The following is a 22,440-nucleotide window of genomic DNA, read 5'->3' as shown; positions in this document are numbered from 1 at the left end:
GTGCAGCTAGAGCCAAGCCCATGGCACCACGGGTGGCTTAGCTGCACAGTGGGGTACAGGGAAGACTGGAAGAGCCATAGTGATAGGTGATTCAATAGTCAGGGGAACAGACAGGTGTTTCTTTGGCCACAGATGTGAATCCAGGATGGTGTGTTGCCTCCCTGGTACCAGGGTCAAGGATGTCACTGAGCGGCTGCAGAGCATCCTGAAGGGGGCAGGTGAGCAGTCAGCAGTCGTGGTCCACATCAGAACCAACGACATAGGTAGAAAGAGGGATGTGGTCTTTCAGTCAGAATTTCGGGAGCTAGGTAAGAAATTAGCAAGCAGGACCTCAAAAGTAGTAATCTCCAGATTACTCCCAGTGCCATGCACAAGTGAATATAGAAATAGAAGGATAAGACAGATGAATGTGTGGCTGGAAAGATGGTGCAGGAGGGAGGGCTTCAGATTCCTGGGATATTGGAACTGGCTCTGGGGGAGATGGGACCTGTACAGGCCAGACAGGTTGCACCTGAACAGAGCTGGGACTGAGTTCCTTGTGAGATGTGTTGCTAGTGCTGTTGGAGGGGGTTTAAACTAGTTTGGCAGGTGGATGGGGACCTGAGGGTAGACTCAGCTGGGACAAAATCAAAAATTAAAATGGAAGGCGGAAAATTAATGGATAAGTCTGGAAGATAGAGGAAACGAGGGTTAGAAAATTTAAAAAAAGAGTTTGGCAGTGCTCAAGGGTATCTATTTCAATGCAAGGAGTATAGCAAATAAAACAGATGAGCTGAGGGCACAGATAGATACGTGACCGTATGATATCATAGCTATTACAGAAATATGGCTTAAGGAGGGACAGGAATGGCAGCTCAACATTCCTGGTTACAGGGTTTTCAGACGAGATAGGGAGGGGGATAAGAAAGGAAGGGGAGTGGCAATTTTGGTCAAGGAAACTATTACAGCTGTGAGAAGGGATGATATTTTGGAAGGTTCATCAAATGAGATCATATGGATTGAGCTAAGGAACAAAAAAGGGGCAATCACACTGCTGGGTGTGTACTCTAGACCCCCAAACAATCAGAAGGAGATAGAGGAGCAGATATGTAGGCAAATCTCTGAAGTGCAAGAACAATATTAATTGGGTTAGTTTTAGTGTGAAAGGAATTGAGGGAGCAGAACTTTTGAGGTACATACAGGAAAACTTTTTTGCCCAGTATGTAGCAAGTCCAACAAGAGAGGGCACAGTTTTAGAATTCATTTTAGGAAATGAAGATGGGCAGGTGGCAGTGGGGGAGCATTTTGGTGGTAGTGATTATAATTCAGTCAGTTTTAACATAATTATGGAAAAGGACAGAGATAGAACAGAAGTTAGAGTTCTCAATTGGGGCAAGGCCAATTTTACTAAACTGAGGAGTGATTTAGCGAAAGTGGACTGGAAATAGCTACTTGATGGTAAATCAGTGTCAGAACAGTGGGAGGCATTCAAAGGGGAGATTCAAGGGGTTCAGGGTAAACATGTTTCCACAAAGAAAAAGGGTAAGGCAGTCAAAACTAGAGCTCCATGGATGTCAAGGAGCCTACAGGGTGAGATGAGGCAAAAAAGGAAAGCTCATGTCCGACATCGAGAACTCAATACTACAGAAAGCCGAGAGGAATATAGAAAGTGGAGGGGTGAAATCAAAAAGGAAATTAGGAAAGCAAAGAGAGGGCATGAAAGAATATTGGCAAGCAAAATCAAGGGGAACCCAAAGATGTTTTATCAATACATTAAGAGTAAGAGGATAACTAAGGAGAGAGTAGGGCCCATAAAAAAACAAAAAGGTAACCTATGTGTAGAAGCGGAAAATATTGGTATGGTTCTTAATGAATACTTTGCATCTGTCTTCACAAAAGAGGGGGACGATGCAGATATTGTAGTTGAGGAGGAAGAGTGTGAAGTATTGGATGTGATAAACATAGGGAGAGAGGAAGTATTAATGGGATTAGCATCCTTGAAAACTGATAAATCACCAGGGCCAGATGAAATGTATCCTAGGCTGTTAAAAGAAGCAAGAGAGGAAATAGCAGAAGGTCTGACCATCATTTTCCAGTCCTCACTGGCTACAGGTGTGGTGCTGGAGGATTGGAGAATTGTACCTCGGTTTAAAAAGGCAGCGAAGGATAGACCGAATAGTGCAGTTGATGTGTTCTACATGGATTTTAGCAAGGCTTTTGACAAGGTCTCACACGGCAGACTGATTTAATAAAAATAAATTCAATGGGATCCAAGGAAATGCAGCAAGGTGGATACAAAATTGGCTCAGTGGCAGGAAACAAAGGGTAATTGTTGAAGGGTGTTATAGCGACTGGAGGGCTGTTTCCAGTGGCGTTCCACAGGGCTCAGTACCAAGTCCCCTGCTTTTTGTGGTGTATATTAACAATTTGGATATAAATGTAGGGGGACATGATCAAGAAGTTTGCATACGACACAAAGATTGGCCGTGTGTTAGATAGCGAGGAGGATAACTGTAGGCTGCAGGAAGATATTGATGGTCTGATCAGATGGGCAGAAAAGTAGCAAATGGAATTCAACTTGGAGAAGTGTGAGGTGATGCATGTGGGGAGGTTGAACAAGGCAAAGGAATACACGATTAATGGGAAAATACTGAGAAGTGTAGAGGAAGTAAAGGACCTTGGAGTGAATGTCCACAGGTCCCTGAAGGTAGCAGGACAGGTCAATAAGGTAGTTAAGAAGGCATATGGAATCCTTTCCTTTATTAGCCGAGGTATAGAATATAAGAGCAGGGAGGTTATGCTGGAACTGTACAACTCACTGGTTAGGCCACAACTTGAGTACTGTGTGCAGTTCTGGTCACCTCATTACACAAAGGATGTAATTGCACTAGAGAGGGTACAGAGGAGATTTATGAGGATGTTGCCAGGACTGGAAAAATGCAGCTATGAAGATTGGATAGGCTGGGCTTGTTTTCCTTGGAACAGAGAAGACTGAGGAGAGATCTGATTGAAATGTACAGCATTTTGAGGGCCCGAGATAGAGTGGAGATGAAGGGTCTATTCACCTTAGCAGAGAGGTCAGTAATGAGGGGGCATAGATTTAAAGTGATTGGTAGAAAGATTAGAGGGGAGATGAGGAAAAACCTTTTCTCCCAGAGGGTGGTGATGGTCTTGGACTCCCTGCCTGAAAGGGTGGTTGAGGCAGAGACCCTCAACTCCTTCAAAAGGAGTCTGGATATGTACCTCAAGTGTACCAGACATGTTGGGCCAAGTGGCCTCTTTCTGTGCCTTAAACTTTCTATGATTCATGAATGTCCTTTAGGGAAGGAAATCTGCCAAATGTGACTTCAGCAATGTGGTTGACACTTAAATGTCCTCTGAAATGGCCGAGCAAGCCACTCAGTTCAAGGGCAATTAGGGATGGGAAAGAAATGCTAGTCTCGCCAGCGATACCCACATCCCACGAACAAATAAAAAAAAAACAGAGGGTGTACTGAAGTGCGTTCAGAGAAAGTTTACAAGGATGATACCAGAAATGCAGGGTATACATATCAGGTAAGGATGAATAGGCTGGGTCGCTTTCCTCTTGAAAAAAGACCGAGGGGTGACCTAATGGAGGTGTTTAAAATTATGAAAGGTTTGATGGAGTGGATACAGAGAGAATGTTTCACTTGTGGGGAAGAGCAAAACTAGAGGTCATCAGTATAAGATAGTGACCAAAAAATCCAATAGGGAATTCAGAAGAAACTTCTTTACCTGAGTGGCAAGAATGTGGAACTCACTACCACATGGAGTCATTGAAGTGAATAGTATAAATGCATTTAAGGGGAAACTAGATAAGCATCTGAGGGTGAAGGGAATAGAGGATTACGATGATAGATTTAGAGGAAAGATGGGAGGAGGCTCAAGTGGAACATAAACAGCAGACTATATGGGCTGAATGGCCTGTTTTTGTGTTGTATATCTTATGTAAAATATGGCCATTGATGTGGAAGACCGCAGGGACCCTCTAAGTTGGGGGTTCTTACCCCCCGCAACCCCCCCCCCCCCACCCCCCGGGCCTTGGAGGAACCCAGCAGAGTAACGTTTGATCAAACAAGATTGAATGCCCAGCAATAAATCAAACATACTATGAGCATTGGCAGTTGCTAGGCTTTTTAAAAAAAAAGAATTGTACAACGGGGATCTTGGGGCAAAAAAATATTTTTTCCAGGTTTTCTTTCCTCTCAACTGGGCTGCGCCCACCAAGTAAGTTGACTTTTGAAAGAGAAGTGTTATTGACTGAAGAGCTTTTTTTATCTTCATTGGATATTTTGATGGGTTCTGGGAGACCTTTCACTGCTAAAACCAACTAGTGTACGTGGAATGGAAGATGTTTGGTATGTGATGGTCCTTCAAAGAAGTTGATCCAATGAGGTTGCTAACTTTATAGTCAAGCGCAAACATTTAAGGTTCACATTGTAACCATCACTACCTCTGTTTACTTTATGAAACTGTCTTGGAAAGCATCTTGCTAGGCTTGTGGACTAAGAAGTCTAATTTGACTTTGATGGGGATTCAGTCTGGTACTTCATAAACATACAGACCATTATTTTGAACTGATCTGCCCTATTGATCTTAAAGCTTTCCACGACGCTCTGATTGAACCAGGTAAGTTATGAATTCCAGGCACCGATAGACATGTTTAAAGTGGGACAATAACCAAATGATCATTAAACCAAATTCCAAAATAACTTGATCTCAAATTTCCAGTTTTAGCAATAAATTACCGCTCTCAGTTTAACTTTCTCCGCATAAAATTGATCATGGGTTCCAATGTGTGGGCATTGAGAGCTTTATTCTATTATACTAATACAACAACATTTTGCATTTATTTTGGGGCTTTAATGCTGGAAGTTACAAGGCACTTCACAAGCATGATCAGATAAAAATTGACACCGAGCCAAATGAGGGGAGACTTAAGGATTAGTCAGAGACAAAAGCTTTTGATAAAGCACGTTGACTCTTAGACATATCATCGAACAAGCATACATTACTGCCATACTCAGTGATCAGCACAACAACTGATCTAGTATATTCGCTATTGCCACTTAGTTGGTAGGGAGCACTCAAATAAAATGGGAGAGGGGACATGTTAGATCCACATGTCCATGTGCTAATATTTCAAAGATCACTTTTAATAGCATCTGTAGAGTTGCCACTTTTACTAACCTTTTAAGGTTGTCAGCCAATTATGTCCTAATGCAGGTTTTATGGCCTCTTGCACATTCCTGATTTCCTTTGCTCCATTAGTGGTCATGCCTTCAGCTGTCTAGACCTAAGCTCTGGAATTCCCTCCATATATCTCTCCACACCTCTCTCCTCCTTTTAAGATGCTCTGTACAATCTTACCTCATTGTCCAAGGTTTTGGTTACCTGTTCTAATATCTCCTATATGTGACTCAGCATCAGATTGTTTCTGATAACCCTCCTGTGAGGTGCCATGTGACTACCTTGAAATGCAAGTGTTCGCGTATATCGGGTTTCTAGCAAAGTTATAGCAGCAAAATGGGAGAAGCTCCAAGGAAACTCTTCCCCAGTGTTAAAAACCAATATCTCAGTCACCCCACCATGCCCTTATCTAGATATGTGTGTAAATACAGCTCTTGAAGACCATAAAATGTCCATTGAGCTTATCCACCTTGCAGAACAGCCCAGATCAAACCTTGTCCAGTTCCATCTACAGATGTCACTTTGGTAGTAATGTTTCCTGTGCCCCTAGTGTGAGACTGCATCTGACAACTGGAATTTGAGTCTTCTGACATGCCTCTCCTACCCTATTCTTTGTACTGTTAGTATGGAGCTGCCAACCATTACAGTGATTTGTCAGCTGTGTTTAGGTGGGTAGGTGGGAGGGGATGTGGTGTAAGAATTCCTCCATTCTTTTTGTGCTTTGTTGGACTTGTACTTATATGCATTCTGTTCCATTTTTCAGGATAACACTAATTTGTATATGGTGATGGAATATATTCAAGGTGGAGAGATGTTTTCACATTTAAGGAGAAGCGGAAGGTTCAGGTTAGTCTCATGAAGCTGTAAGAAATGATGCAATTGGATGACAGGAATTCAGTATAGAGGATTCTGATTGGCTGAGCATTGTGCTGAGCCGCAATGTCTAATTCATGTCACTGACTGCATAAAGTTAAACAGTGTTAAAAGTGTGACCAAGCACTTAGCCAGATGACAGTAGCAAACAGTGAGCGTTCCTTTTGTTCACAACATTTCACTCTCTGTTTTAGCTGGGTTGTTGTGTCTTGGTTCTGCCCCGTGCAAGTGATTGGGGGTTAGGAGTTGATTTAACTTGTTTTAAACTTGGTTGATTTAACTTTGACTTAATTGGTTTTTGATATTGATAAGTATTGATCTTCGAACAGTCTAGTTTGAAATCTCGCTTTGCAGATTGAAGCATGGGTCACAAAGAGCAGAAGCTGGTATGAGACTAGAGCTATGATGTCTATTCACCTAGTGTACTAGTGCAGGAGAAAGGCAGGCTGGTCTTTCTTGGCAAACCACAGCTAAACATCTACAGCTAGAGAGTATTTATAGTGCAGAAACAGGCCATTCAGCCCAACAGGTCTATGCCAGTGTTTATGCTCCACACAAGCTGCCTTCCACCCTACTTCGTCTAACCCCATCAGCATATCTTTCTATTTTCTCCCTCATGTTCTTATCTAGCTTCCCCTTATATGCATCTTTGATATTCACCTCAACTACTCCCTGTGAGCTCCACATTCTCACCTTTCTCAGGGTTGAAGAAGTTTCTCCTGAATTCCTTATTGGTTTTATTAGTGACAATCTTATATTTGTGGCCCCTAGAATATATTCTATAATATCAATCAGTTATGGACTTCAGTTCTGCTGGCTGTTCTCCTTTTCTTCCACTGTCACTACTTTGAGCATCTGAAATAAAATGAAAAAACATTAACAGCACTAATAATTTAATGTTAAAAAGCTTTTATATGCGATTTAGTTTGCTTCTCGTGTGCAAATCTAAAGTTATTCAAGTTCAAAGTTGCACAATTGGCAGCCCGTGGAAGAGAAAATCAGTCATAGTGCAGCACAGGTTGCTGATTCACTGTAGCCCAGTTTTCACCTAGAGATAAGTTATAATTCCCTCCAGTATTACTCACTGTTCCAGATAACACCACCTCCCTCTTCTAGTTTTGTGTTCCTCCTCTGACATTGTTCTTCATGGGATGTGGCCATCACTGGCAAGGCCAGCATTTATTGCCTATGTTTAATTGCCCTCGAGAAGGTGGTGAGCCGCCTTCTGGAACTGCTGCAATCTGTGTGGTGTAGGTGCACCCACGGTGCTGTTGGGGAGGAATTTTGACCCAGCAACAGTGAAGGAACAGCAATATAGTTCCAAGTCAAGATGGTGTGTGCCTTGGAGGGGAGCATGCAGTTTGCATGCGTCTGCTGCTGTTATCCTTGTAGGTGATGGAAGTCACAGGTTTGGAAGGTACTGTTGAAAGAGTCTTTGTTGTATTGCATTCTGTAGATGGGTACATGCTGCTGTCACAGTGCGCCGGTGGTGGATAAAGTAAATGTTCAAAGTTTTGCTGGTTCAGGGAGACATCAAAAATCAGAAGATATTGTTTGAAGACGTCCTGGCCAATACTACCAAGACGAGCATGCATCTCACTACTGTTTGTAGAACTTTGGTAGCGTAGAAAGCCTCCTACATTTTCCCACATAATAACAGTTATTGAACTTTAAAAGTAATTCATTGTGTGAAACACTTTGAGGCTCTTTAGCCGCACCTTGTGACATTTTATTACGTTAAAAACGCTATCTAAATAAAAGTTGTTGTTTAGTAGGATACGGTGTTTTATAAATGTAATTCTGTCATTAACTGTTTTTTGTGCTTTCTTCATACCTTGTAATTCTTGCTGTATCCTGCTTCTGTCTTCCTCCTTTCCCACCAGCTCCCCCCCCCCCCCCAATTTCTTAGAATGGCTACTGCCCACTTTTTCATTGTGCTGTTTGTATCCTATTCTTTTTCTCACTCCAGTTGTCATTCTTTTCATAAATCTTCCTTCCCTTCTGATTTTCTCTTTTGTATATCTCCTGTTGCCTCAGTAAAACCAATTCTCATGCTTTTCCTTTACTAATTTACACAATTTCCATGTGTTAGCCCAGTGTTAAAGCCCAAGCTATGCAGCAAGCTGGAAGTTAACAAGTAGTGGGCTGGAAGTGGATGTGACAAAAATAGGAATTTGTTTTATCGCAGTTTTAAATGGAGACTGCTCCTTCACCTGGTGCAACACTGCAACTGCGAAAACCAGACAGGATTGTTGATCACAAGTTAGCTAGCAAAGCTGCTTTGGCAGGCAGTATACTCAAATGTTAATGGGTGCAGGATATATAAGAATAATATGGGCTCGTTGAAATGCTGGAAAGAGCAGTAAAGGTAACTATTGATGATCATTATCCTCTTGAAGTTGGAACAATAAATCTTCGAGCAAATTTATTGGGTTTGAGCTGCTCTGCAGTTTATTGGTAGTTTTCTCCCATAGTTATTGCCATACTTGAGGCTGGGGATTTGCTGTTTTATCAATAGAAACTGATTTGAAAGATATGCTGATGGGTGTAGTATATAGTTCAGCTGCAAAAGAAGTGCTCCTGGCCAAAATAAAAATGTCTTCCTGCAGCTACCCCTGCTACTTTCCCACTCTTTTGTTGGACACTCTATCATTGTCTTCCAGCCTTTTTCGTCCAGGTGATGTTGCTTGGGCACCAGTGTGCATTCAATTTTGCATCTCATTCTGAAACTCCACATTGAACAAGCTGTTTGTTGCTTTGCTGTCCTCGAGTCCGAATCTGATTACAATTCTCTTGTTTGCAGTGAACCTCACTCACGATTTTATGCAGCACAGATTGTCCTCGCGTTCGAATACCTCCATTCACTAGATCTCGTCTACAGAGACCTGAAGCCTGAAAACATACTGATTGACCAATATGGCTACATCCAGGTATGGGGGAATGCGCCAAGAATAGCCTATACACTGCTCTGAGCATCAGGTATAGTCTTTCAGAGTACATCCTGAGAATGCCAGGAGAATCCCAGCTAATGGGATGGAATGCCTCAAGTATGGGGTATGTACCACAATATTGGGACAAGGAAGGAGCATTTCAGGGGGATGCCACAGATGTGGACTAAACACAATTAGGCGAAATGCCTTGAGTAAGACTGAATCAGTGTTGGAGTGGAGGGTTGTGTGGAAGGTGCAGCCACTGGAAAGATGTGGGAGAGTATTGTTGTGCAGGCAGAAATAGTATTGGGCCCACTGGCACAATTGGGGTGAGTGAAAGATGTGGGTTTACAGCAGCACACAATATACATTTTGGATTAATAATTGCATAGTGGCAGTGGACGGTATGTTTCCTGCTTTCAGTGCACGATTAGAGGGTGGGTTGATGTCCTCACTTGAGAAAACAAATTGCACTCTGAATTGAGGCAAAGTTATGAAAGATTGACATATTTGAGGTAATTCTGCTGCAGCCGACAGCTGCTGAGTGATGCTTTTACTATTGTCTCACAACTCTGTATGAAGTCCAGTCTCCCCTATCTAGGATTACAGTCCAATTAATTTCCTGCAATAATTTCTATCATTTCACCATTAGATGTGCTAACAACATTCATTAGTTGTTACATTACTAAGTTGATACTCAGTAATACTGAGCCACGCTGGCTGCCACTCTACATTCTTCATTTCTAAAGCAAAAACAGTTGAAATGATGAAAGGTCATTTATCCCATCTAGCCAACTCGTTACACACTCCCAAGACCCATGTGACTGTAACCAAACTATATCCCCCTTTCTCGACAGTTTCCTTTTAAAGGTATCAATTGATCGAGAGTTAACTCCTTTTTTTGATTGTCTGTTCACACATCTGTTGTCCTTGGGGAGAAAGGGGGAATCTGTGTCATGTATTTTAGCCTTTTTCTTCAGCGTTATTGAGTTCAGTCGCCTGAGACTTCATAACTTATTCCTAGGATCGCCCTTGTCATTCTTTTCCTGAACTCTTCCCAATGTATTTATATCTTTTGTTTGGGGTAGGGTGACCAAACTGCAAGCCATAGTCAAAAATCAGACATCAGTGATGTGTACAACATCATTACAACATGTGACTTGTATCCACTTTAGTTGTAAAAACAGAAAGGCAGATTATTATCTGAATGGTGATAGATTGGGAAAGGGGGAGGTACAACGAGACCTGGATGTCCTTGTACACCAGTCGCTGAAAGCAAGCATTTGGGTGTAGCAAGCAATTAGGAAGGCAAATGGTTTAGAACTGAGGGTGGTGAACCTGTGGAATTCTCTATCGCAGAAGGCAGTGGAGGCCAAGTCATTAAATATATTCAAGAAGGAGGTAGATATATTTCTTAATGTCAAAAGGATCAAGGGATATGGGGAGAAAGCGGGAACAGGGTACTGAATTAGACGATCAGCCATGATCTTTTTTGAATGGCGGAGAAGGGCCGAATGGCCTACTCCTGCTCCTATTTTCTATGTTTCTATATCCAACATCTTCCAGATGCTTAATTTCCTTATTGGCACCTTCTTCACCTAGCTGCATACTTTTAGGGTCAGATCAATGATTATGTCCTTTTCCTCTCCCAATCCTACTGTATGTTGGACATCAAGTTGGAAAGTAGTTAAGGCAAGGGGCTACTAATTCACTGTGTTTTGTACATACTATCTTGAGTCCCATTCCTGGTCCATGATGATGAGAGATTTTCAAAATGGAACCCTTGTGTATTATACATATTTATTGTGTTTTTTTCTATGTAAATTGTTGGATAGTAATTCAGGTTAAAACTCATCTGTCTTTTCTCAGTATCCGCTCAATTGGCCTTATCCCTTGGATTACTGTTGGTCACCTGTCTATTGTTATCTGCCCATGTACGTGGGTCACAAGAAGCCGAGCTAATCGTTACTGCTACTAGTACTTTTCTCCATAGTACTACTACTACTAAATTCCCTTCTGTCAGCACAGCAGTAACGATGGCACCAAGTGCTAACTCCGCATGGTAATCAACCACACCGAGAAGCATTTGGTCCTGATGACTTACCCAGCTCCCTTTAGTGGTTCTAAGCACCATACCCTGGGATCTTGCCTTGGTTTGCATGCTAAATCTAATGAGAGTAGCCAAGGAGCAATGCCCAAACACTTTGTCAATTCCAGACTTCTGAAACTGAAACCAAACTCTGCTCTATTATCTACAAATGGACTGAACATCAGTGGGCCCAAGATAGTTCTTCCCAAACAGCATTTTCTGTGTATCGTCACCCTCTACTCCTTTTGGCACCCTCACATGCGGATCTCTGTCAAATGCTTTCTGAAAACCCAAGTACCCTATATCCATTAATACAGCCACGGATGAAAAGTAAGCAAAATGTGCCCTGTCCCAACACGTGAACCAGCAAAAACGTTTGATTAAATACAAGTCAGGAAATAGTGTCTGAGAACATAAGCAAAGGGTGTGGTTGATCTGTACATTCTTTTCTCAAAATGCAGTTGGATGCTGTGATTAGGGGATTATAGGTGTTCAATGATAGATGAATTGTACTGATCCACTTGGTGTGCCTTTGCAGTTTTTGTCGTAAAGGCCGGCTTGGAGGCACCGGTAAATTAATGGTGTTTACGCTGTTCACCAACTATTTTTTTGTAGGTGGGAGGACTCACCGTTAATCAAGTTGGCCAGCTTTTAAAAATTGTGTCTACTTGACAGACGTAAGGAACCTTTATGGCAGGAAAGGGATCTAAACAAAGAAAATGGATGTGGCTAAGGAGAAGCAGATAGGAATTTAATGTGGGTAGATGTAAAGTAACAAATGTTGAACAGATAATGTGAACCTTGTACAGAATAAAGGAATCATATGTGAAGTAGTTGACTGGAATTCCGAAGATAGGCAAGTCAAACCCTACAGGGATGCATACTCCCCTTGAAGAGGAGATATCACTAAGACTAAAAAGGGTCTGGATGTACAGACTGATTCTTAAAACAATAATAAAGTTAGATTAAAGCAATTAAATAAGGGGAGAAAAACACATACAACTGCTCCAGAGTGTTTCACCTGAGATTGTTTTAAAATCTGGTTCATCTCTAGGTAACAGATTTTGGCTTTGCCAAGAGGGTAAAAGGTAGAACCTGGACTTTGTGTGGGACTCCCGAATACCTGGCTCCTGAGATCATCCTCAGCAAGGTAAGGAGCAACCATTTTTTTTCCTACAAACTGCAGCATCTTCCAACTCCATCTAGCCGATCTGAAACTTTCCCCATGACATCCTGTAAAGCTAGTTAAAATTTGCTGTCGCCATTGTCTTTTTTTTCTTGGATATTCAATGCTTTTAATGTACTAACATGTCACTATCTACAGCTGGTAAATGCCAAAACGTTTCTTTGAAATCGGTGAAATCAATATTGTGCTAACGTGTTATATAGTAACCATGTCATGAGGTACCCAGTTAGGTTGCAATTGCAATCAAGCTGTTTGCAAGTCTAGACATTCAATTGTTGCTTCACTGTAGACAGATAAGTACACACACCCTTGCAACCACAGGAGTTCTACTGATAATTGCCTGCAGAGACTTCATTAGGTATATGGGTGTGAGGGAGGAGCACAGTTAACAGAATTTTGGATATGTAGTGCATTAACCTTGCTATTTGTAAATAAATTGAACCTAATAGACAAGTTTGCTGACAAAGGTCTGTGTGAGTATCGAACAAGCACACGTGCCATGGGTGTCTAGTGATGTCTAAAAGTTTATTTAGCCAGTGGAATGTAATTGTCCCATTGTCGTTGTTGACATAGCAAAATTGAATGGGAAATGTTTACATCAATTTCAAATGGTAAATATTGATGAATTTTCCATGACATTGCACATAGGAATCAAGACTAAGTGTCTTCAGATGACACAGGGGTCGAGAGCAGAGAATTATTGGGCCGAGGTGTGCAAAGATATTTTAATTGTCTTTATTTTTATATATTTCCTTTTATAAATTCCTGTGTAAACATTTATCAGTGAAACTATGTAGATTTGTCATGCTGTAATTACACCTCCCTGCCAGTTGTGGTGCTGCAGTGCCTGTACTGGAAAGAGTTGCCATTTTTCTTGACTCCCCAGAGTGTTGACTCACTGCTTGGGAAATATTACTCAGGCACAAGCCTCCCTCGTGTGCCAATTATTCATGTGTGAGTGTGAACAATGGCAGGATATCCTTCATGGAGTTTATCATAGTTGAGTCCGATCCTATGCTTAACTGTTGTCCACACCTGCACCCTTCCAGCAGGGGTTGTGTTGGATAGCAACCAGCTGTCTTAGCAACACAAACCCATCGAGGCCAGCTGTAAAACCCCAATTACTGCCCTAGCTGAGATCAGCCAACTCGGCAAAGATGGGAATTGAATCTATTTTACTGATCCATGCTTCTTCTTTCTTCAGGGCTATAACAAAGCTGTGGATTGGTGGGCGTTGGGGGTCCTAATATATGAAATGTCTGCTGGGTATCCTCCATTTTTTGCAGACCAGCCGATTCAGATTTATGAAAAAATAGTCTCTGGGAAGGTAAGCAGCATTTTTAAGGTAATGTGGTTGTTCTCTTCCTGTGTAATTTGAATTTATACAGGATCACATCACAAACATCTCAGCAGACAAGAGTTACTTCGAAATATTAGTCACTGTTATTTGAGCAAATGTGGCAACCACTTTAAGCACAAGATCTCGCAAAGAGCAATGAGTTGACAATCTGTTTTTTGTAGAGGAATGTTGGCCAGAACTCTGGCAGAGCTGCCTGTGCTTTTTTGAGTAGCATCTTGTGACCCTAACATCACCAAAACCACTGAGACAAGAGCAGTATTCATTTTAATGTCTCTCTGAGGTACAGTGCACAACTCCTTCAGAACCACAGTGGTGTATCGGTTCAGACAATGTACTCAAACCCTGGGGTGAAATTTCTAACTGGCGATTGCTACCATCTGAGCCACAGTGACACTGTTTTTGATCGGGACTCCGCTGGGGGCTTTGGCTAGTCAACAGTCAGTCATAACCTAATTATAAATGAAATGGAAGAGGGAAGGATGATCGATTTTCATGATGAGGGAAATTGTGTGTCTTGGTGACCATTATAATGGAGTGCTTCATTTCAGGCATGCCGCGTTTCAGGCCAGACAGTGAACTGAGGCCCTGTTTACCTGCTCAAGATTCCATGGTATTATTTGAAGAGTATAGCAGTTCTCCTGGCCAACATTTATTCCTTAACCATGAACCTTAATAAATAAAAAATGATTAACCGGTCATTTATCTCATCAATATTTGTTGGACCATGCTGTGCAAAGTGGTTGCTGCATTTCTCGTTACTACACTTCAAAGGTGCATAATTGGCTGTGAAACACTTTGATATTTTAGAGATGTGAAAGGCCAGTTTATTCTTTACGCAACTTGTTTTAAAGAAATGGACTTTGAGGCAAACACAATTAGACATTTTAACCTATCCACAGAGTTTGCTCTGGCTAGCTAATTTCACCTACTAATAAACAGAAGTCCATTATCCTATATGATAATTTTTGCCACCTAAGGGGGGGGAAAAAGGAGTTAGGTCTTAGTCTGATTGTGCACACGTCTAACTTTTTTTTTAAAGAGGAAAATAGTTCTCACGCACATTTGAATCAGTGGCTTGCTAACTCTGATACTGAGTGTTGAATGCTGAATTTGCTTAATGAGAGACGTTCTTCAGAATGCTTACTCCTGGGGACTGAGCAAAATGAGTATGAGCACTGTCCTTTTACTTGTGGGAGTTGATCTGAAAGGATGCAATGAGTTTGTACAGTCATAATGAATTATCTATTGGGTCAACAGAACAAACTGTCTGTAATTTGGCATCAATTGTTACTACATTCTCAGCCTCATTCGGAAAGATCCTGAGGGCATTTGTTTAGAAGACAGAAATATCACATTGGTGCAACAGGAGGTGCCTTACTAAGGCTAGAAAAAGATGTTGGGGAGGAGATGGCAGAGGCACTATTAAATATATCTAAAAAAATCATTAGAAAAGAGAATAGTGTTTGAGGATTAGCGGGCAACTACTGTGGTTCCTATATTTATTGACTTCATAGCGGTTAGGTACAACTGAGTGGCTTGCTAGGCCATTTCAGAGGTCATGTAAGAGTTAAACACATTGCTGTGGGTCTGGAGTCACGTGTAGGCCAGACCAGGTAAGGACAGCAGATTTCCTTCCCTAAAGGACATTAGTGAACCAGATGGGTTTTTACAACAATCGACAATAGTTTCATGGCCATCATTAGACTAGCTTTTTAATTCCAGATTTATTAATTAAATTCAAGTTCCACCTTCTGCTGTGGTGGGATTCGAACCCATGTCCCCAGAGAAATGCCCTGGGTCTCTGGGTTACTAGTCCAGTGATAATACCACTACGTCACTGCCTACCCTCGGTATGTAGTGTCCCAGACACTGCCATCACCATCCCCGGGTATGTCTTGTCCCACCGGTAGGACAGACCCACGAGAGGTGGTGGCACAGTGGTATACAGTAGGGAGGGAGTTGCCCTGGGAGTCCTCAACATTGACTCCGGACCCCATGAAGTCTCATGGCATCAGTTCAAACATGGGCAAGGTAACGTCCTACTGATTACCACCTACCGCCCTCCCTCAGCTGATGACTCAGTACTCCTCCATGTTGAACACCACTTGGAGGAAGCACTGAGGGTGGCAAGGGGGTGGGGGACTTCAATGTTCATCACCAAGAGTGGCTCGGTAGCACCTCTACTGACCGAGCTGGCCAAGTCCTAAAGGACATAGCTGCTAGACTGGGTCTGCGGCAGGTGGTGAGGGAACCAACACGAGGGAAAAACATATTTGACCTCGTCCTCACCTGCCTGCCGCAGATGCTTGTGTCCATGACTGTATTGGTAGGAGTGACCACCGCACAGTCCTTGTGGAGACGAAGTCCTGCCTTCACATTGAGGATACCGTCCATCGTGTTGTGTCGCACTACCACCGTGCTAAATGGGATAGATTTCGAACAGATCTAGCAATTTAGGATATAGATCTGTTGGAGACTTGGGCGGAGAAATGGCAGATGGAGTTTAATCCGGACAAATGTGAGGTAATGCATTTTGGAAGGTCTAATGCAGGTGGGAGGTATACAGTAAATGGCAGAACCCTTAGGAGTATTGACAGGCAGAGAGATCTGGGCGTACAGGTCCACAGGTCACTGAAAGTGGCAACGCAGGTGGATAAGGTAGTCAAGAAGGCATACGACATGCTTGCCCTCATTGTTCGGGGCATAGAGTATAAAAATTGGCAAGTCATGTTGCAGCTGTGCAGAACCTTAGTTAGGCCACACTTAGAATATTGCGTGCAATTCTGGTCGCCACACTACCAGAAGGACGTGGAGGCTTTGGAGAGGGTACAGAGGAGGTTTACCAGGATGTTGCCTGGTCTGGAGGGCATTAGCTATGAGGAGAGGTTGGAAAAACTTGGATTGTTTCACTGGAACGACGGAGGTGGAGGGGCGACATGATAGAGGTTTACAAAGTTATGAGCGACATGGACAGAGTGGATAGTCAGAAGCTTTTTCCCAGGGTGGAAGAGTCAGTTACTAGGGGACATAGGTTTAAGGTGCGAGGGGCAAAGTTTAGAGGGGATGTGCGAGGCAAGTTTTTTTACACAGAGGGTGGTGAGTGCCTGGGACTTGCTGCCAGGGGAGGTGGTGGAAGCAGATACGATAGCGACGTTTAAGAGACATCTTGACAAATATATGAATAGGAAGGGAATAGAGGGATATGGGCCCCGGAAGTGCAGAAGGTGTTAGTTTCGGCAGGCATCAAGATCGGCGCAGGCTTGGAGGGCCGAATGGCTTGTTCCTGTGCTGTACTGTTCTTTGTTCAATGCAAAACTGAGCATCCATGAGGCACTGTGGGCCATCAGCAGCAGCAGAATTGTACTCAACCACAATCTGTAACCTCATGGCCTGGCATATCCCCCACTCTACCATTACCATCAAGCCAGGAGACCAACCCTGGTTCAATGAAGCGTGCAGGAGGGCATGCCAGGAGCAGCACCAGGCATACCTCAAAATGAGGTGTCAACCTGCTGAAGCTACAACACAGGACTACTTGCGTGCCAAACTGCGTAAGCAGCATGCGATAGACAGAGCTAAGCGATCCCATAACCAACGGATCAGATCTAAAAAAGGAAGCGGAACAAATCTAGGGTATTATAGGCAAATTAGCTTAACATCAGTGGTAGAAAATATAATGGGATCCATACTCAAAGATGTAATAGAAAAACATCTAGAAATGGAAAATGTAATAGTCAGCACAGATTTCAAAAAGGAAGGTCATGCGTAACCAACCTTATTGAATTGTTGGAAGAAATAACAGAAAGGGTGGATAAACACATGTTTAGCTTTTCAAAAACCCTTCAATGAGGTACTGCATAGTAGACTCATGACTAAGCTTGTGATATGTGCAATTGGGACAAGAAATAGAATGGATAGCAACCTGGCTGCAAAACAGAAAACATGAGTTACTCACACTGGCTAAAGCTGGGAATAAGTGTTCCACAAGGATTGGTATTGGAACCACAGCTATTCACCATTTACATTCATCATTTGGACTTGGGAATTAGAAGTACAATTTCAAAATTTGCATACACCACCAAATTGGGGGTTATAGTTAATGCAGAGAAGAACTTAATAAACTTGTAAAATGGGCTTGTGATTGGCAAATGAGTATCATTGTAATTAAGTGTGAGCTGTTAGGACCAAATTGGAGGCCACATACTCCTTAAATAAAAAAGCTGTCTGAATTGCATAGAGGAGCAGAGGGATCTTGGGGTACAGATACACATATTGCTAGAAGCAGTGATGCAGATTAATAAGGTCATAAAATAAGCCAACATAGCACTGGGTTTATTCTAGAGGGGTGGAATTGAAAAGCAGAGAAGTTAATTAAACCTGTATAGAACCTTGGTTAGATCACACTTGGTAGTACTCTGAACAGTTCTGGTCTCCATATTTATATCATCATGAGGATATAGAGGCATTGGCGAAGCTGCAAAAAGGATTTACTAGCACGATACCAGAACTGAGAGGTTATACCTATCACGAAAGATTGAACAGATTGGGGATCTCCTTACACGGCAGAAGACTTGAAGGATGAGGTCTTTAAAATTATGAAGACATTTGATAGGATAGACATAAAATAGATGTTTCCACTTGTGGTGGACTCCGGAACTTTGAGTATAAAGTATGCACTAAATAATCCAATAGGGAATTCAGAAAAAACTTCTTCATCCAGAGAGTGGTTAGAATATGGAATTTGCTATCAGAAGAAATATTTGAGGTGATTAGCATAGATGCATTTTAGGGGGAATCTAGATAAGCACTTGAGGGATATGTTGATGGGTTAGATGAAGAGGAGTGGAAGGAAGCTCATGTAAAGCATAAACGCCAACGTGGACCTGTTGGGCCAAATGGCCTGTTTCAGTGCTGTAAATTCTATGTAAAGCATCTTGATGAGATGATCTAGAGGGAGCTCCACCCAGTATCTAACCTGCTTTGTAATGTAAGTTAGTTTGGAATTCTAATGTTGACACTGAGTATCAAAAGTAGGAAAGGGTATCACTCAACTTGATCGGCAGGATATCTCACCAAAAGGAATTCTGTCAAATAGACAGACCCACCCTGCACCAGGCAACATTACCATCTCCTAGAATCAAGTGCTTGCTAACAGCTGTTACAACCCAAAGAATCTGGCACAGATTTAATGCATTCAAATTGTCACAGTCTCAGTCTAGTTCCAGATTGACAACTTCTGACTCACTGTTGAATACAACAATAATCTGACGCATTAATCAGGGGCCTTTAGGGTTGGCCATCAGTGAGTATTGGTGCACCAGTGTAGTGCTCAATAAAGCAGAAGGATTTATTGAGCTGGAATACCTGAAAGGGTGGGTGAAAGCAGATTTAATAAAAAGCAGATTCAAAACGGAAATGGATAAATACTTGAAGGGTAAAATTTTGCAAGTCTATGGGGAAAGGGCAGGGGAATGGCACCAATTGGATAGCTCTTTCCAAAAAAACTGACACAGGCACGATGGACCGAATGGCCTCCTTCTGTGCCATAACCTTCTCTGATTATGAAGGATGTCTCCCCGTCCTTCCAAGGTACTCCTAACGGAGAGTTGTTTCTGTGAAATAACTTGTCGAGGGGCAGGGCCAGGGGTGGAATTAAATCCCCTAACTATTTGGCAGAGGTTTGGGATTAGATCCTCAACTCCCAAAATTATAAATAACAGCCAGGATGGAAATACCCATGCTGTTACTCCTGTGTGCTGCCTTTGAGCCTTCCAGTATATTTGCAAGGTGAGGCATGGAGCTCAGTGATGCATCGAAGCAGCACCGAGTCCAAATGCTAAAGATTATATTTTCCGAGCCCGCAGTCACAATGAAGATTCCCCCTCCCACCATAGACAAGTATCAAAGTTGTTGCAGTGTGGCACACTATTTTCTATCCATTGAATTCACAGTATCTCACTGCAGGTGCCGAATTAGAAGATCTACCCTTAATATAATTTTCCCTTCTATCTCCTCTTAGCTGAGCACCTAGTGTTACATGCCTCAAAGTCATGCCCACGTAACAAATCGACATTTCTTTTCAGGTGCGGTTTCCATCTCATTTCAGTTCAGACCTAAAAGACCTGCTCCGGAACCTATTGCAGGTTGATCTGACCAAACGGTTTGGTAATCTCAGAAACGGTGTCAATGACATCAAGAATCATAAGTGGTTTGCCAACACAGACTGGATCTCCATCTACAAAAGAAAGGTATTGTGACTCCAGCCAGTTAGGACCTGTTTGACAGGGTGGTGCGGTACCCAGGGACAGTACTTTGTGCACCTGTTTACTACAGACAGGGTGATGTATACCAGCAGGGACTTCAAACTTCCATCACTTAACTTTGACAAGTTCAGTCAGAGCAACACACACGCGCATGTCACAATCTCTCCTACTTGCAATTTGTTTGGCTCTTTATACCCTTGGCTCTCTCTCCTTTCTCTTCACATAGGCACGCGAGCTCCAACATTTTGTTTCTAGTTAGATGGGTGTCTAACGCGTATGGAAACCCCTTCCCGTGGCTGAGTCTGTAAAACGGGTGGGGGTTTCTGTTTTGCCTGACAGACTGTGCATACTGTCCCCATACAGACATGCTCCATTTACCTAGCTCAGCCTGCGCTGTGCCTATGCTTCAGTGAAGTAAGTCCCAATGTAAACTGCTTTTACATGCAGCACGCAGGGTCACCGGAAGTGTCCCCGCCCCCTCCCCCCCCCCCCCCACCCCCTAATTTTATTCAGGTTAGTTTCAATTAGTCAGAGGCAGCCAATGTCGCACTTCCATTTTGTGACTTTTTTATTTGTTCTTGGGATGTGGGCATCACTAGCAAGACCAGCGTTTATTACCCATCCCTAATTACCCCCGAAGGTGGTGATGAGCAGCCTTCTTGAACCGCTGCAGTCCATTTGGTGTAGGTACACCCACGGCCCTCTTAGGGAGGGAGTTCCAGCATTTTGACGCAGCAATAGTGAAGGAATGGCGATATATTTCCAAGGCAGGATGGTGTGTGGCTTGGAGGGGAACTTGCAGGTGGTGGTGTTCCTGTGCATTGACTGCCCTTGTCCTTCGAGGTGATAGAGGTCACGGGTTTGGAAGGGCTGAAGGATTAATGTTTTATTTGATACAATAATGCTCAAGATAAGGAAGTGGGTGTTATAATATGTTTCTGTATTGCAAGGGAGCAACAAGTAATGTTTTTATCCAGGACTGTAATGGTAGGGCTGTTATGGTAAAGAGTATATGACGTGTCCTATCTGGGTTTTTGGGTGCATCTTTTGGTAAGGCGATGCAATCAAGTTTCAGCCAGTGTGTTTTGCCAGAGAGCTTCGGAACAATGGCCATATGGTATATTGGCATTGCAGTGACTGTGTGGTATGTTTTGGGCTGGGGGTGGAATGGGTTGCACAGTTCCATGAAAGTATTTTACAGTTCCATGAAAGTATTTTAGGGTGTCAGGTGAGGGCTATTTGCTGTGACATGGCACTGAGTGGACTGTGATATGTCAGAGTGTCGTGGTGTCTGTATATGCGAGAGAAAATCCCAGGTATAGAATACGATTTAAATTAGTTTATGTTCCTTTCCTCAGGAGGAACCTCCTTTTAAACCCAAGATGAGAGGCCCTGGTGACACCAGTAACTTTGACGAGTATGAAGAGGAGGCGATCCGCATATCTCTCACAGAGAAATATTCTAAAGAATTTGCTGAATTCTAGAGAACGGAATGAGATGAAGCTGTGAAGTGACTGGGAAACTTGATACTCGGCCGGAAAGGAAAGGAGGCACTGTTTGGATGGGAGCCCAAACTTCTTGTATTTACTGAAAACTTGTGTTAAGTCTGTGCATTCCACCAGATGGAGTCCTACCTTGCCGTGACTTAGAAGGGCCTGGCCCTCTTTCCCATACACAGACTGCTCCTGCAAATCCTGAGGTTCTCCAGATAGTCACTAATCCCAACGACACACTAAACTTCTTTTTTTTGCCACCTTCCAATAAGCATTTGTATCTCATTGTGTCTGAATGTTATATATGTTCTGTGTTTTAAAAGATATTTTACTTATACATTAAAGCCCTTTAGTTTTTCTTTTCTAAAATGTATTTCCGAGTGAAGGGACTACTTTTCCACAGCTGATCTGACTACAGAATAGCTGAATTGGGAGCTCGACCTTCTTACAAGCCAGATTCACTCATTTCAAGCAACTTCAGAGCTGACGTGCACAGAAGCATCGTTTTGTGTGCACCATCTCTGGAGCTGATTCCCACGCACACGCTTTAAAGTCTGGTAAATGATGAGGTTCTGTATTTAACACTTTTAAGGTCTCATGTTTAAGCGAAAGCAAATTGGTTGGGTGATGAAGCAATATAGTATTAGCCACAGTGCGTATTGTGCTCATGATGTGGCTTTCACATTTATTCAACAATGTTAGAGGTTAAAGTGCTTGCTTTATTATATATTTTATACATCCACTGGTGGAGATAAAAGATCCCGCGGCACTCTTTCAACGAAGAGTCAGGGAGTCCTCCGCGGTGTCCTGGCCAATATATATACTGCAACCAATATCACTAAACAGATTAACTGGTCATTATCACATTGTTGTTTGTGGGAGTTTGCTGTGCACAAATTGACTGCTGTGTTTCCTACGTTACAGCAATGATTACACTTCAAAAAGTACTTCAGGTGGTTTGTAAAATGTTTTGGAACTTCCTGAGATAGTGAAAGTCACTATAGAAATGCAAGTTCTTTTTGTATAAGAGGGTAGAAATGAGCAAATTTGCATCCA

General features: G+C 42.6%; 1 protein-coding gene across 4 annotated transcripts in view; it reads left to right on the top strand.

The window, feature by feature from the left end:
• Nucleotides 1-21,757, top strand: part of LOC137355609 (cAMP-dependent protein kinase catalytic subunit alpha-like) — a 202,941-nt gene extending 181,184 nt beyond the window's left edge. For all 4 annotated transcript variants that reach the window (XM_068020930.1, XM_068020931.1, XM_068020929.1 and 1 more), the window contains 6 exons: nucleotides 5,954-6,036; nucleotides 8,867-8,993; nucleotides 12,137-12,232; nucleotides 13,473-13,595; nucleotides 19,712-19,876; nucleotides 21,250-21,757. In XM_068020930.1, coding sequence (XP_067877031.1) covers nucleotides 5,954-6,036; nucleotides 8,867-8,993; nucleotides 12,137-12,232; nucleotides 13,473-13,595; nucleotides 19,712-19,876; nucleotides 21,250-21,375 — 720 coding nt within the window. In that variant the 3' untranslated portion in view covers nucleotides 21,376-21,757. The remainder of the gene's footprint in view (nucleotides 1-5,953; nucleotides 6,037-8,866; nucleotides 8,994-12,136; nucleotides 12,233-13,472; nucleotides 13,596-19,711; nucleotides 19,877-21,249) is intronic.
• The last annotated feature ends 683 nt before the right edge of the window (nucleotides 21,758-22,440 follow it).

Source organism: Heterodontus francisci, chromosome 43 (genome assembly GCF_036365525.1).
Source record: "Heterodontus francisci isolate sHetFra1 chromosome 43, sHetFra1.hap1, whole genome shotgun sequence".
NCBI classification, from domain to species: domain Eukaryota; kingdom Metazoa; phylum Chordata; class Chondrichthyes; order Heterodontiformes; family Heterodontidae; genus Heterodontus; species Heterodontus francisci.
The sequence above is the reverse complement of the archived record's forward strand: the minus strand, read 5'-3'. Positions and strand labels throughout refer to the sequence as shown.